Source organism: Tenebrio molitor, chromosome 9 (genome assembly GCF_963966145.1).
Source record: "Tenebrio molitor chromosome 9, icTenMoli1.1, whole genome shotgun sequence".
Classification (NCBI taxonomy): Eukaryota; Metazoa; Arthropoda; class Insecta; order Coleoptera; family Tenebrionidae; genus Tenebrio; species Tenebrio molitor.
In genome coordinates, this window is record NC_091054.1 from 5,867,467 (window position 1) to 5,884,816 (window position 17,350).

Consider the following 17,350-nt stretch of genomic DNA (forward strand, 5'->3'; position numbering starts at 1 on the left):
AGAATAGACGGTCTCGGGAGATCGGCAACAAACACCCTCACCGGTGATCTCCATCTCGTCTTCGTAGAAGAGGCCGCTGCCGTGCGCGAGCCTCCTGTTGACGACGGCCGAAAACCCGCAGCTGCACCTGATGCCGTCCTCGTCGACGAGCATCTGCTGCTGCTGGTGGTGCGGCGGCGACAACATGCCCCCGTACGGCGGCGGCTGTCCCATCCCGCAAGCTCCCGGAAACGGACTGTTGGGCTGTTGAACACCGTGCGTTTTATCACAGGACGAACTGATTAAATAAACTCCCGCATCTGCACCACGAATATTTCCCACCACACGACCACCTGCATTGCACACGCACAACGTACAACTGTCGAAATTGTGATCTCGAAAAATATTCGATGCCGTGTCCGTCAATAGTATGTTCAAAGCCAACGAGTTGGCTTCGGGCGTCCTTTGCACTGACGGCGTCGGAACCGGTTCGACCGAGTTCAGGTTCTTGTTCAGGTACGAACTGGCCGTGGACGTCGCCGGGCTCGGCAGCTCGTAGGGTGGCGGCGGCTGCCGGAAACCTCCGTGGAGCGGACTCGGAGGGAACGAGTTCTGGTGGAGATTGTTGGGGATCGAGTTGGGGATCGGCTGCGTCGTCGACGATGGAGTGATCTGCTGGAGCGGCTTCTCCGAGTGCTGGATCCACGACGGTTTGTACACGCAGTACGACGGCAGGGTCACCACCGGCATGCTCTGGCTCGGCAGGTTCGTCAGAGGGGCGTACTTGCTCGAACCCACCATCTTGCAGATGACCGGCGGCTTAAACACGTAACTCCAATCGTCTGAAACAAATACATCTCTTTAGCCACATCTCCGTGCCAAAACGACAACACCAACCTATATGCTCCTCTTGCGGGCTCCCCATGTTCGGATATATCTCCTGTTTGGTTCTGACTATCCCGAGATCCGTATAATCTGGCAGTGGTAGGTCCAATTGCCCGCAAGGCGACGCGATCGGGTTGTGTTCTAAGCTGGGAGGCGTCGGAAACATTTTACTCAACTCTTCCGGCCTTAAAATACCCATGTTGGGGCATCCTCCATGACTGGATAATCTCTTGTTATCCTCGTGGTGGTTTAAGGTCGTAGAGCCCGGAGGAGTTTGTACCTGCATCTGCAACGAAAAACCTTAATAAAACAACATTTGCATCGGACCACGAAACCTACCGCTTCGTCGCTGCTGGTGTCGTCCGAATTATCAAAAATTTGATCCAAATCTTTGTAAGACGGCTGCAACCCTTCGCTAGTGAACAAGTTACCGGTGATGATTTTTTTCGAATCTTTGGGATCTTCCTTCACTCCAGCCTGCCCCCGTTTGAAGCCGTCGATGGTACAAGCCGAACCCGCTCCTTCTTCGTCGAATTCGTACGGATCCCCAGGTCTTTTGATCCCGTGAGGCGGCATCTGAGGCGCCATCGATTCGTTTTCGATCGCCTCCTGTTTGATTTCCTGCTTTATGAACTGATTTTTGGTATTGATATTGTTCGTTAACTCGTTGTTGTTCAACGAAACCCCGTTGTGGTTGTACATTGAGTATATGTCCACCTTCCCTATCCTGTACCTCTTGTTTTCCTTGCCGTCCGGCTTGAACCTCTTTACGGGATGGTTGAGCCTAAAAACCAACACACAAAAATCAAACAAACCGTCTTGCCTCGCATTCCGTCCCAATTACCAAGCCTCCAGCGTCGAATAGTCGTAGAGCATCTCCAGCGTTTGCTCTTCCTCCCCCAGAGAACTTTCGTACTCTTTGATGCTCAAGATGGGCCTCTTCAACACGGGAACACTAGCTACGTTCGTCTGTTGTTCATTTTTCGCGTCGACCGGACCACTGTTGGGACTGTTTGCCGTACTCTCTGCGCTCTTCGGTGGTTGATCGGGGGTGTGTGTCTTTTCGGCGGGCGACGGAAGCAACGTGGGCGGATGGGGTGAAAGCATTGGCATGGTCTGATCGCCCGGCGGCACCGACGCCGGTTGAGAATGAGGATTCGGCAGAGGAGACGGCGCCACCGAAGGGGGACTACCCACCGACGGTATCGCCACCGATTCCTGGGTCCTCGGATACGATGGCGGTCCACCTTGAGGGGTGTAGGAGCCGGAGCATCTGCAAATCACCGTCGGTCAAAATTAAAAGTCGAACGACCCCAACGGACTGCGAATAATCCAAACTTTTATGAACAGAATGATTCATGCCGGTGACGATTAATGCACCTAATCTAAGAATTATTACAACTACCCTGCGGGGGCCTATTAAATATAATGGGGGAATTGTTAAATCATATCATTCCGAGACGAAATTAGTATAAATAATAATGATTATACGATTGTTAAGTGTGTCTTTGTGCGACTTCGTTAGCTGAAAACCATGAAATATATTCTGAGGGGAGGAAAAACGGTCACGATCATTTCTCTTTCAGAACGTGTTTTCCTCGAATGCAACAAAGAAATAAATAAAATAAATAAAAACTTGCCGTGCAGAATGATGGTTACAACAAATGTCAAAAGTGACAGTCGACAGCTGTCAATTGAGGCACAGTCGACTACGATAAAATTGTAAAATCTAGTGTTTGATTAGTTCTTAATTTAGCCGTGGCGCTGTACGGTCAAATCGACAGAAGCTGTCAAAGTGATTTCACAACGACCAAACTACGAATTAATCGAATCGGTAAGTGTTTCGATTGATGTATATATTGTCACGGTTCGAAGCTGGGTTATGTACGAGAAGTAAATGAAAATAATTAAATAAAATGACACCGGCAGTGTAAGCCCGTCACCCATGAAGCGAGTGACCAACCTGTCGGACTCTGCAGGTACGGGGGAGCGCCTGTGGAAAGGTACACGTCCCCGTACTGCCTTCGAGGGCCGGGGCGAGTTGGTTGTCTTCGTGTTGCTACCGGTGCTCCACTTATTGCTCGTCATGCTGCCCACGTACTTTCTACACCTGCAATGTCGCATCGTGCACTAACAACAACTCTTAACATACACTAATTACAAACTAAGAACTACCACAAGACACATGTTCATTACCCGACTCCTTTTCGCGCGCTCATACTCCTGGTAAATCTTCAGCAAAAGCACCATCGACACACTACAAAACTACAGCAGGACGCATGCCTCGACTCGTCATCGCAACCAATACAAACAGAACTGAATACAAACCAATTTTCGTCCATCGAGGATGTCTTGAACGCGAAATTAACAACACATTAGTCGAGAGGATCAACTGCAGCGTCCAAACGGGCGAGGAAGCGCGGGACCCGAACCCACCGCCGCTCGTTACCCCCGAACAAACTCGACAGACACCGTTCTTCCTCTGCGCGTCTGGACGCTCGCTGGTCGACGATTTAATTTCGCGTTGACGATCTCACACAACCTGGCATGCACTACTCGGCCCAACATTCGTCGTTTGATGCACGTGACTCACTTAGAACAGGTACAATTGGCGCGTTTGATTGGATCCACGAAATCCCATTGTCCGGTGAATTCGTGGGGTGTGTTGGAAGCTGGCTGGTTGCACCCGGGCGGGCCGCCGTGGATGCACTCCTGCCACACCCTCTCGGGCAGTACGGTAGCGGCAGTTTCGTCTTTCGACATGGTCAGCGTGTGCTCGACGGACACCGAATACGGACCCGGCTGAGGTACCCTGCTGTTGATTTGAACTGGTGAAGGCGGCGGCGTCTGGATCAGAACCGGCGAACCTGAAAAACGACACGACACATCAGAGATAGGATCCGGTTCGAAGGACCACAAAATCATCCATTCAAATCCGATCGGCGAGAATTTCCCTGGCTTTATTTTTGTCAATTGTCGCCGGTGTCAAACGCAAACGTGACCGCGACTTCTGAAACCGGGACCGTCGTTACGAGTCAACTGTTTGGCGATTTAATTGCCCTGTCACGCCGAATGCACGCGTAAATGGCGTTTAATTAAGTCGTAAAAAGGGTTTCAATTGCACTTGCGGCCTAGAGGGTGTGCAGAACAACTGCTAGTGAAAATTGATACATACTACAACAGTTGGACGCGATACTTTTGACGCATCTGCGAGTCAATGCACCGTTCAATGTTGTCTCGATTCTTTGTTTGCAATGTCATTCCCTATTAAGTTTTCTTCATTGTTTTTCCCTTTAAACTTTTTTGTTTGGAGCGCGCGATCGATAAAATTCCAACTTGAATATTACTTCTGTCACTGTCTGCCGACAGAATGCAGTCAAACTCGCAGATTATTTGTTATTGTGTCCTAAATGATGTAACACATAACAATCTACACGACGGCAAACAATGATAGTCAACTGGAGTGCGCAGTCTACTGCTACATCCATGGGTTTATTCTCTCTCACAATAGAGAAAACATCTGCATGTGCAGTCTTATAAACTTGGTTTTACGCAAGGGAATGAACAGCGACGACTGTTTTTTACGTTCATTCTGCACTCCAGACGTCTCCGCATTTGATTAAAACAAAAAATGTACCATCTGCATTCTTACAACATAAACAAAAAGTGAAACCGTAATACTCGTCTGTTTACAACATTTTGTCATTTACAAAAACAATATTAGATAATATCTGTTACTTTTATTACTGATAAGATTCATTCTACTGATTAATCTGATCGTTCAGCATGACAAACAAGTCCTTGAACATTTGCATATTAAAAATATAGTTATTTACATTACATATGCGGTAGGCTACATTTTACAGCGCGAGGTTTTTAGATTGAACACGACGGCGCAGCGGGAGTGTTTTAATAAAAACCCAGCGATGTAAAATGCCTATCGCATTAGTAATGTATTAATCTTTTTGGTCGACGACCCATTAAGTACTTGTTTTCTCAAATTTGAAATTTGATGTAACCAATAATTTTGCAAAACCTGTCAAAAACTGACATTTAATTAATGAAATGGCAGAAAGTTATCTATTATCAGATAACTGACACGCTTACGATTTACACCACAAGATAGCGCCATCAGACTTTAGAAGAAAACAATTAATTTCTGTTCATTTTTGAAAACTGAGCAGATTAATGGTAGCGGTATCTTGTCTTAGTATAAATAGACTCGTAATACGCTAAACATTTTTTTGGAGGTTCCAGAAAGCTTAAAATTTTCTTGTTATTTTGCACACTCCGTGCGGTAAAATGACAGATAGTTTGATTAGTGTGTAAAAATCAAGATACCCTAGCTGTTCAAAATGTGTAAACATGTCATTTACAGTTAAGGAGGCCAAAAAAAAAGCTTTACATGTTCCATTGCAAAACCTCCCATCTAAAAAGGCCATTCATAAATACATTGACCGGCACAAAAAACGACTCACTTTGAATTTTATGAATATAATTAAGTAATTCATTGTCTTAGAAACATTTTTTGATATCATGTTGTATTGATAAGTATTATTTAAATTATTCTCTGCCAAAGAATATCCGACAAACAAAACATTAAGCACAGCAAATAAAATTTTAATGAAAAAAAAATTAAAGTAATTTTTCAGAAAAAATTTAATGTTATGAAAAATTGCCAAAATTTGAACAGCATTTTTAATTAGTATCTCGTATTGTCACATTAAATCTTTTAACACGTAAATCAACCGACAAAAACACAACGTGGAAGTAACGCAAATTTTCTAATAATTTATTTAAACAAAACAATTCGGTTCCCATGGTGACCATAGCACTTCCAATCATTGAAAATATCCCAATTTAACTATAATAAAGAAAAATTAGCACAAATATAATTTCAAGATCATTTTTTAAAGAAATTATAATGAGTCGTTTTTTGTGCCGGTGAGTGTACTTCCGGGGAAATTTTTTCAACGACAGTACAGGGGGCAGCACCACTGTTGCCATCATGACGTTGTCAATTTTCATCTCGTAATCGTAATCACAATTAAAAAAAAAAATCGTTTGCATTGAATTCGGAAATGATTCACGTTAAAATTGTTTGATAGATTACAGTGTTAAATTATGTGTTTATGCCAAAATTAATTTTGGAATATTGTGACAGGTGTCATAAATACGAACGTCATAAATGTCAAATCCAATGGAAAATGGTAATAACGTTGTCGCATGCAATTAACAATGCTGCACTTTAAAAACCCGGCACGACATTAATACAAGTAATACATTTTTAAAAATTTATGAGTTATGACTCTCCGTGGGCTTAGCCAAAAAAGCACCCACAGTGGATCCTGTATCTGTGACAATTACCCAATCGTAAATTTTATTTGTATTTTGAAAAACACCAAATCGACCAAAACGAAAGACTCAAATGTCACGTCGACAATTTTTTTTATTTATAAACACAACTAGTGACGGCAACATTAGCTTTTTTATTTGAAATAACACAGCCTCGATCTTGCTTGTCCATCATCTGATACACCGAACAACAATGCGATACTTCCACCGAAGTGTTTACGAATTCGCAGTGGTACAAGGTTAGGGAAAAAACTCTCGCAGACCCACAACGGATAACCGCAAATTGCGGCTTATTTTAAGCAAACTGACGTCGACAATGGACGTTTTTTGCGATCTTCTCGGACGAAACGCGATCGATTTTTCTGCAACGACGTCCCAACTTACTCGTTCCGTTCTTGACGAGCCCGTTGGGGGGGCTGACTCCCGTGCCGTTCAGCACCGACGAATTGGCGTTGTCGTCCAGGTCGGTGACGAGAACGTAACAAGACGGATACTTCATCTTGACACCTCCGACGATCACTTCCACCACGCTGCTTTCCGTCAAGCTGCTGCTCTTGTCCAGGGGATAGAAGTGGCTCCAGTCTTCCAGGAGACGCGACGTTAGGTCCGGGGACTTGAAGCTCTGGCCCGTCAGGGTCCCGGCCAGGCCGTAGGGAGCCAAGATCACTGAAAACGGCACAAAATGAGAAAAACCAAACCGAAGAACTTATGACACGAGCTCGTGTAGAGCAAATACGAGACAAACAAGAATAAAGAGTGTTGTGTTACCTTTCAGACCCGACGTTGAGGATTGGGCCTGCTGCAGGTGTAGCCTGGTGAGCCTCCGGACCGGCGGATGTTGTCGGACGTCGACGCTCGCACACACAGAACTCTCCCCGTGAACGAAGAAAGCCAAAGAGAACGATAAGTGGGTCATGGTGTAGTCGTTCTTCCTGGGACCTTCGTATGGTTGGACGAACCATTTTCCCAATCTGATGAAGTCGCGAGAGAGCAAACATCGCTCGATCAGGTTGTGCAAAGCTTTGAAGAGTAAAGATCGACACTCGTAAGACAGCCCGCTCTCCCATGAACCCTGCTCGCATTCTGAAACAAAAAAAAAAATATGGTCCATCGATACATACAACTAATTTTGTTTTCTTTATTTCGTCTATTGCGGAAACGTGGACGGAAATCAATTGATCTTTTAATTTCAAAGAAAGAGAGAGTCATTATTGCAACAGTAGGGGCATGAAGGAAAATCAAAACTGGTTATGGTTTAAGAACGGTTCCTATATGAATGAGTCGCCCCATAGATACGGTCCAATAGCACTGCAATTCACAAATTCAAAGTTAGGTTATGTGTAATGCTGTAAACTTCGCCACGCTTTTGTTGTTCGCAACCATTCTTGTAAAAACCCTTGAATGATTGTAAGATTTTTTTTAGGATATGCCTTCACCGGACGTAAACGTTGACGAAAACTGAAATCTTGTAGCGTTTTTAGTCACAAATATGAAAAAATCCGTTAAAATCTAATCGCTTGAAGATTACGGCCAATAGATTTGTTTCACCTCGAGTTATCAGTAATAAACGTGAAAATCAAGTGTTTTTACTCAACAACCGCAATATAGTTGATAAAGCTTAGCCGATATGCTCATCACTATTAACGTTATGTGCTCATTATTGTACATTTTACGCATTCTGAAGTCGACTAAATTGCTCGTAGAAGGATAACTGGCAATGAAAAACAGAAAAACAAACTAATGAATCACTTCCAGAATTGTGCGGTTTGTTTGAAGTATTCGCAAACTGTAACAGGTCTCTTCGTAATTTGCAAGAAATCGCTCGGCTTTTTACGTTATCGGTGTCCTTTTCATGGTTAATTCAAATTAAAAATGTCCATCGATCCGTGTCAACCCGATCAATGGGTACAATTTGCAAATGTTGTCTAAATTTAGCCGACTGAACATTCATCAATCCAACACAATCCCAAAGAAAAACAAAAGCTACGGGATTTTCCGTGTGCACCAGGAAATTCATAACTTGTTGAAATAAAGCTCCTCAAGCTCTTGTACAGAATGTTCGCTTTAAAAAACTAATCGATTTGAAATGACAACTTGCCTTGAAGCGTCCACGTTTGGAAACAAAAGAATTTCAATTTACTCCGAGACGTATAAAGGACTACCTTCCTGCGAAGAAAAAAAGTGCGTCGCTGCATTTTAATGCGACACTTCTTGAATTACATTTGTTAAAAGGCGAATTAAGTGACGTTTAAGAATATTATGCAAAATCGCTACGAGCACACAGGTTGTACGAAACCCTTGCATAAGATCTATTTTAGGAACGTCTCTCTGTACAGCATTCATCTAATTAAGCCGCACGAGTTAAAGTGGGACTCTGGAAAAAGAGCGTTGTTCACGCGCCGCGTTTTCTACCGCAGAGCAATAATTGCTCGTCAGCGTATAATGTCGGATGCCGACGTGCGAGTACTCAAAACCTTAAAGAATTTGCTCATCACTGCTCCCAGATAAATATTTAAATGCTCATCTACATAATTATGACATTGCCAAATTATCGTCTCGTCACAAGTCAACGTCACGTCGAGTGCGATACGTCAAAAACCAAGACCCGAACTGAGCCAATTGACCCAGAGACGTTCCAATCCGAGTTCTTCAGAACAGCGGCGGCTCGTAAAGCAAGATTACATTTTTTTTTTAGTTTCGCATATTAATGAAATCTGGACAAATATCAATTTCGAAGGAATTTAATAAAGTGCCTCGACGAAGGAACAAATAGGACACAAAATATGTTCAGATGTAATCGTATGGAACTTCTTCCGAGAACTGTTTTGCGAACTTTTATATGTATTTCTCAATTACTTAATATGTACTTATTGATATTTATTTTATAATCGGATTTTCAATGCAATAATCATCACTATCTATTATATCATCACAGTGACTCAATTTAAAGTAATTTCGATATTTCATAACCCTCTAGATAAAAAACTAAAAATTAGATATTTCAGAGCCCTTTTTTTCGGTCAAAAAAAGAAATATTCAACAATCGACTTCAAAATAGTTATTTGTGTAAAAAGGCCAAAAACTGCTCGAGTCTGAGTTTTTTGGCCGAGGCGCAGCCGAGGCTTGAAAACAGGCGAGGACAAAAGGTACTTTTTGGCAGAGGGGCACATTAAATTTTTTAGGCGACCGTTCGAACTACAAACCAAGAGACATCATTGAAAAAATTACAAATTTATTTTGTATCTACCTTTTTCAAATAGATAAATTTATTAATACATATTAACAATTTTTATACTCGTAGTATTTCTTATCAGCTTACCAACAAAACTAGTAATTTACTATTTGCAATACAATTATGTACTTATTTAGATAATTTATGGTGACAGGACGATTATCGGTTTTGTCGGTTTCGTTGCTAAACAGACCAACAGATGGCGCCACGGTCAGCGTCCGAAAGAGTTACTTTTCGTCCGTGAGTAGTACGTAAAATTACCACTTTCATACAATCTAATCTTAGGAAATGTCATTTATTTCCGGTATACCCAAACAAAAATTTCAACATAAACTTCTTTATTTTTATTTAAACATTAGGAGGAAAACTCCCGAATACAATGGCATCATTTAATATTATGGCAAGCAATGCACTGAATCCATTCTTTGTCTTTTTTATATCACCGCTACAGGGTGGATAATAACCACGTTCTAAGATCATGAGGTTGCAACACAGATGGAACATCGTCAGAGGATTTCGATGACAAAGGAATTTCCATCAACTTTTCTTTTAGAATATGGATTACATAATTCTAAATGGGTTAAATTTTAAAAAATTGCATAAAAACTATAAACTCAGACCTTGTGACAATGGGGTATAATCACAAAATTTTGTTTTAAAAATACCAGAATGGAAATAAAAAAGTAAATACATATTACACATCCGAAGTGCGAAAACTTTTTTCTTTTTTTTTCTTTTCTCTACTGGATGTCCAAGAGAGATCACTCACAAGAACAGATCGGTCGGTGAAATGCGAAGGGGGAGAGAATGTTGAATGAAATATCTAGAAACAACCCTTATCTATTCCCTTAGACATACCACTGTTCCATATTAAGAGCGTATTCCATCGGGTCATTTCCTCTTCCCCAAATCATTTCTCTAGACCACAAGCACGTTGTGAGAAATTTCTTCCTTACCGAATCTATTTTATTTCTTCAAAAGAGCAGAACAAGAAGTCCATTTTATCCTAAGTTAAACAAACACCTAACCGGTTGCTGGAGGAAATCACTATTTCCAGAAAAAAAAGAACCAGTTCTAGCACAAGATCTGCTTTTTTGTCACAAAGATCCCAATATCGCGCCATCAAAATCTGATTTAATTTTATTTTAGGGACACCCTCCTTCCATCTTATTTTTATTAGAAAAGAATCGCACAAAAACTTAATTAATTAATTAAGTAGGACGAATAAGAATTACGATTTTGTAGAACTGCAAAGATTAATTCTGCATAATTCTTACAATCACGACGCTAAAATCTTTGCCACGGTGAAGGAGTACGGGCAAAATAAAATTTTACTTTCAAGATAACCTTGATTGCAGCCACTGTCTGTCAATTAGCTACATTTTGGACGATCCTTCGTGAAACAACCTCAACCTCTTGCACTTCCGACGCTACGCCCCTGCCTTCGGTGCGGAGTAATCGGACAAGTATTGTGATACGGTCCAGAAATAAACGTCACGTTGCCGGTTCGCCTTGGCCAAATCGAAACGGGTTTGCCGCCGCATCCGCGCCATGGGCGGCGTCATCCTCATCGATTCGTTTGTTTTGTGCACTTTTCGACGTTGCGGGACCGAATTTACGTATGCACGAGGTGAACCCGGCGACGAAGGAGGAGCAGAAGAAGAAAAAAGAAAGGGGAGGAGGAGGAGAGGAGAAGAAGAAGGACGACGCACCTCCATCGTGCGAGCCTCTTCGCGATTCCTCCCGCGTGCGTACCACTAATAATGTACAGTCCGTGGCAAAAGCTGGACGATAGCGACGCCACACGCGCACGCCTGTTTACAAAACAATCCGAATCGAACGAGGTTCTCCATGACACCACCTTGGCCACGCCGGATTAACGGCGACGGTGCCCACACGAAACGACGAAAAAATCCTGATTTTCTCCTCATTCATAAACGATCGACCATGGGCGGCGCACCGGCGGGGGCCGACGACCCGAAACGTAAACCGTCGCGAAAATAAACGACAATTTTCTAATTTCGTACAAAAACCAGACACTCATCAATTCATCATAATACCGGGTGACCCAAGTCGCGACAGACGTCGCGACCTCGTGGCCTTGAATCTTACGATGTAGATATGTATTCATTTTTGCGGTTGGTAATTTGCAATGGCATTCACATACAACACATTAATAGATCGTTCGTCTTAACACTGCCATTACGACGGCATCAAAATTGACAATCGAATAATATTTTATTGACGCTCCTATACAATATTCAACACATAAATAATTTAAGCCGGGATCTTAAACAAAAAAATAATAAAGGGTTCAAAAGATATCTGGTTTCGGTGTAAACGACATTATTGTTATGCTGATGCCGACGTTTAATTAATTTAATCAATATCGAACTAATTTTAAATACAAAACAGCCCAATGACGATGGGTAAAATCCTGCCAGAATTACGTGGCTCCAATTCACCGGAAATTACTCCCCTTTACTTATTACTTATTTAAAATACGGGAGTTTTACGTAAAAGTGTAAATATCGATTGGGTCCATGTCCAAAAATTGTGTTTTAGCCAACAAGGAATTTACCAAAGGAGCAGGCTCCGTCAAACGTCGGCGGAATCAGAGCGGGCGTTGGAAATTGAATAACTGACTTTTGACAGGAGACTGACAGTTCAAAAATGAGGTTAATCCTTTTCAATCCGAAAGGATCAAGTGAAGCACTTATTACAAAAAGTACAAGTACAACAGTCTTTCGAGGTTTACGAGAAATTTAACGTTCAATTGCCATTAATAAGAAATGTAACATCAATGAAGTTGTACGACGTAATTTAACTTTAACTATGTTAGTTACGTGGGCTACGTGTTGCGGCGATTACCTCTTTTATAGCTAAGAAGATAACGAAAACTTGTCGGTATAAGTCGAAATTTTATTTTTTGCTGTTGATCCTGAATTTTAAACCAGTAAAATATAATAACTTGTCTAGTTTTTTTTTTACAATCTCTTTAACTAACTCTAAATCAGTATTAACGTAACCTGTTTTATTTAAAATAATAAGTTTTAGCTGCAATTCTTAACTAATATTTTCTGATTTTTCTGTCTTATTATATAAAATACGCTGGCTGTACAATTTAACTGGTTTAACCAGTTAAAGTGGTTCACTTAGTTAATTGGCTCATGGTTAAACCTGCCAAAGAATCAAACCGGCTAAAAAATTAACCGATTAACCAATTTGATTCAGTTCATTTACTAATTACTATTTAAATAACAGACACAGTTTAACATATCGAGTGTTTTTTTAAATTTCACCTCAACGTTGGAGTTGAAGAGTCGATTGTGAACGCACCACTCCTGTAAAAACATAAGATTTAAACAGCTGATCCGTGATCCATTATGTACCTGCATAGTGCGTTCACAATCGACTCTTCAACGCCAACTTTGAGGTGAAATTTAAAAAAATATCAGATATATTATTCTTGTTGAACTAATAACCAAGTTAACTTTTGCAACATATCTGGTTTAACCATCAGCTAATTAACCAAGTTCATCAGTTTAAGTGGTTAAACCGGTTAAATCGTACACCCTAAACTTCGACTACTATTCGGAATTTTGAAATTTCTTTACGAATTATAAAAAGTTGACCTGCAGCTATTTAGATAAAACTTCAAGCCCTACGATGAATCTGAAAGATTCATTATGAAATATGTATGTAAAAGGAATTTGTGCAATAAGTTAGGAAATGTAATTTTTTCCGTATTATGCCGTGTACAATTTATTTTTTCTACTGGAGTTTGAAAAAATAAATTAGATTTGGATATTTTCAATTTTCTATAATTACATACATAATTCTAAATTCAAAAGTGGAATCAAAATTGTTCGGTTTTGTTTAAGAAAAAAAAAACAATGTTTGTGAAGGCGTTTATGGTGTTCGCTCGAGTAAATTTAGATTTACGGAAATTCTAGTAAAATGTCTGCTATAGTGAATCGTTTGATATTGAAGAATATGCAAAACACGCCGAATACCTGCAAAGTTAAAGCGCACTAATTTTGAACAACGGTTTTCGTGTTAGTTTAGGGAAAGTCTTAAAAAACATTAATTACATAGTTGTAAATTTTGAGGTTATCTTTGACAGATTTCAAATTACGTATCTCAGGAAACGATCAAAATTCAACTTTAAGTGTTGAAATATTATTTCCGTACTTGTTAGGAAATATTCCAGTTTTCTAACTCAAATTGGTATTCAAATATGTTAGTTTTCCAAACTCTAGTAGAAAAAAAAATCTTTCATGTTATTGGCACTTAACTAACAAAAATTTATATTTCAATTACAATGAAAACATCAAAAATTGTAATATAAAATATAATATTTTTAATTTACACACTGATTACCTGCAAATTATACTCGTGTCTTATCAACACGTGTAGATAAGATAAATGACACACTTCACAAAGTGCATAGCAGTAAAATTCTTGAGAGATTAATATTAATGCTTCACTTAATACCGATAATTAAAAAATGTTGTTTTTCAATAATACAAACGCATTTGTAGTTTAGTTACATAAAATAAGATAAGTTGATAGCTATGTGTAAAATGTGTGATATAATACACTTAAATTTAAATTTCATTGCAGTACGTATGTTTGTGAAAAAAATCTTACAAAACAATTACATAAATGCCTTAAATTTTGTTCAATTGAAAATACATTTGGTGTATTTGCACATACAGGGTGTTTTCGAAGTTGAGGCGTTCCTTTTAACATGTGATAGTATGCGTTGTTCTAAAGAATTTTAGCCAAAATCACCTTAGTAAAATGTGTACGGCAATGAAGATACAATAAGTTAATTTTTTTGAAATTTTTGAAACCGGTCCTGCTCAAATTTGCGCTGATTTGTTAGAAATTGGAATTGACAAAAAAAAATCAAATAAGCATGGACGTTAATCAAAACTACTGTCAGAGTTGTCATCTAATTAGTCGAAATGGCTTTATTATTAGGAAAATAATGAGCTCACAGATATGTTGCAAATGCATGGGCAATGTTATCACGTTATCAGAATGCATTTGCAGCGTCCAGAGAGTATTGCAAAGCGATTTCCGGAAAGACACCATTCTGGGCCAGCTTAGTTATTAATCTAGTACAGCGGAGAAATGGACAGGACCGGACTTAAAATTTTACAAAACAATAAAAAAATACAATCAATTATCTCCGTTAATACAAACATTTTACTAAGAAGATTTAGGCTAAAATTCTTAAGAATAATGTGTAGTACCTCGTGTTACAAGGAACGTGTCAACTTCGAGAAGACCCTGTATATGTAGTTACTCAGAGCAGATAAAAATATACCTTGGGTGGACTCCAAGCACTGTTATTATTGATTAATTAATTACAAAGATGTAAAGGTAATTTGTTCTATCACTTTCATTAAGTTAAAATAGACGACCCCTGTCCAATAGATCACGTAAAACTGATCAGTGATCAGTTTCGATGTGAGTTCAGACGAACATTTTACGAGTATCTCCATGTTCGACCACAGAAAAAACAAATAAAATAGTATTGAAAAACGAACTTGTGTACGAAATTGTGATGCAAGATGTGTTTGAAGATAAATATAATTGAGGTTACGACAATATCATTGAATATCAAAAACCCCAAAAAATGAGACCACCTGTAAATATAAAATCTGAAGTATTTTTCATGGCAACTATACCGAACGTAAACACCCTGTAGCTACGCAGCGGCTCCGAATAATGTTTCCTGCAGAAGTTTCTACTCGCTTCACGTTTTTTTCTACTAGTGAGCCCCCTCGCAAGGTGATGGAATGAATTTTATCACAACTTAAGTTAAAGAAACTCTCTCAATATCAGTCAAAACTCCATTGAATTGTGTTTAGTGATTCTTTAATTTTAAAAGAACAAGAGATAGATACATAGATACAAATATTTTCTTTGCTTTTTATAATATTAATATCAAAATTACCAATATCAATAAACATTTTGATGCAAATCTTGTAATGTTGTTAATTCATGCAGTGTCGTAATATGTTTAAAAAATATCCAATAAAGCCGGTAGTTCTTTCACATCTCCCGCCCCATTACTCATTCCCGACATCTAAACCACTCGAAACCGATCAAATCGAGAACAACTCGCTTCCAACCACCCCCTAACCGCAACCACGTTTACCCATCGTGTTGACCTTCACCCTAGTTCTCCGCGGACCGTAAACTAAACGTGTTTGCCGTTAAATATTTAAAAACCGACGACGGTTCACCAATCCACGCGGCACTCGTTACGCCAGTTCAAAAGACAAAAAAAAAAACATTCCTCTCCCACTCGTATCGTCAACAATCTCGCGGATACCATCGACACAATTTTTTCATCAACGTTCCTTTCCACGATCACGAACATCGAAAGTGTCCGACCCCCTGGAGTCGACGCCCATGGCGATCGCTCACGAAAAAACGAGGCCCACGTCGTGCGCACAGGTTGTCGAAGTCTTCGTCGTCGTCGTCGTGGCTTCACCTCCGGCCGGAGGATGCGAGAAGCTGCGACTCTCTGGAGGCGACCGCCCGAGCGTGCACCGAGGGCGTTCACAAATTTGATTGTCCATCTGGTGCTGGTGTAATCATCCACTCGACGACCTTCACCATTTCGCTGCGCATTGTGGATCAGTAGGTCGCCTTGCAGCGTTCATGACGGAACCAATTCACAATGCTCGACTATTGTGTTGCCTTTATTTAGCACCTGCACACCTGAGACGCGGATGGATTTGCCACCGTTGCGCTCTTCTCGCCCAAGATGGAAGTCGTCCGGCGTCGTATAAGGGTAGAAGCATGCGGAGCCCGACTCCGAAAGCTTCATCGTCGACATTTTATCGCCGATTAATTAGAGACGAGGCTCGCCGGAAGCGATAAACCCGGATCGCTCATCGGCTTCGGTCCGGTGTCGTGAATTGCGGAATTTTGACAGAACGCTCGACGGTATCACCTCGTCGACTGCGAATTCCTCAATTTTTACAACTGTGAAACTCCCGCTTCCTACGTCCGGATTTCGTGAAAAACTTCCCGGGAGGGAGAAGTTTGCAGTTTGCGTTCGGAATGACGACACTCAAGTTTGAGCTTTTAGCTCGGGGAACCGGAAAACGTCCTTCTTCCAGTTAAGCTCCATCGAATTTTAGATGTTTTCCTTATTTTGCGAACTTCCCGAAACAAACATCGCCGCTGAATTTTATCACGTTCCCAGGAATATTTCAGATGACGACGGAACAATAAAACCGGACATTATATTACCATTAAAATGTTCAGGAGTGTAACCCATAAGAAATCAAACGAGTATTTTTAGATCAGATGTAATCCAGAGAATCGTTAAATATTTTGACTCAAACACAAACGTCTTCATTCATATTCGTTCTCTTCACCTATTTAATTCAGTCACGACAGCCAAATCTCGATTTTCTACTTTGGTAATTCGCAAATTAAAGCAAAATCAATTAACTAATCGATTTTCTACAATGCTTTAAATTACCTTGACACAAAAATATTCACTGAAATTCCTTCTGACATTGTCCCTGAAATATGTATTCACTGGTATTTGTGTCGAGTGAGTTTTCTGAAATACAACGCACAGGAATGTAGATTTTTTAAATGAAAACAAAAAAATTATGTTGGTTACAAAACAAGTGTGGAAACTCTTGTGTCCTGGCGACTTCTTTCTGGAATAATTGCATGAACTAGGCGCTTTCGTTTTACATGAAAGTCGCGGTATTCTTGATACACACGAGCCGACCATCATGTCCGTCGTGTTATTGAACTCTTGACAACAAAAGTAGTTCCACGTTTTAAATAACAGCAAATAATGTTTAATTTATGATAATATTACCGATTAGTTTAGTGGGAAACGGAAGTTCG

General features: G+C 40.3%; 1 protein-coding gene across 4 annotated transcripts in view; it reads right to left on the minus strand.

Moving 5' to 3' along the window:
- The window catches only part of skd (mediator complex subunit skuld), a 54,352-nt gene that overhangs the window by 6,131 nt on the left and 30,871 nt on the right, over positions 1–17,350 (minus strand). For 2 of the 4 annotated variants that reach the window (XM_069057781.1, XM_069057779.1), the window contains exons 3-10: positions 6,988–7,302; positions 6,604–6,885; positions 3,458–3,731; positions 2,828–2,974; positions 1,709–2,137; positions 1,204–1,648; positions 877–1,150; positions 42–821 (exon numbers count right to left, since the gene is read on the minus strand). In XM_069057781.1, the coding sequence (XP_068913882.1) occupies positions 42–821; positions 877–1,150; positions 1,204–1,648; positions 1,709–2,137; positions 2,828–2,974; positions 3,458–3,731; positions 6,604–6,885; positions 6,988–7,302 (2,946 nt within the window). The other 2 variants (XM_069057782.1, XM_069057783.1) reach the window with 2 other exon arrangements.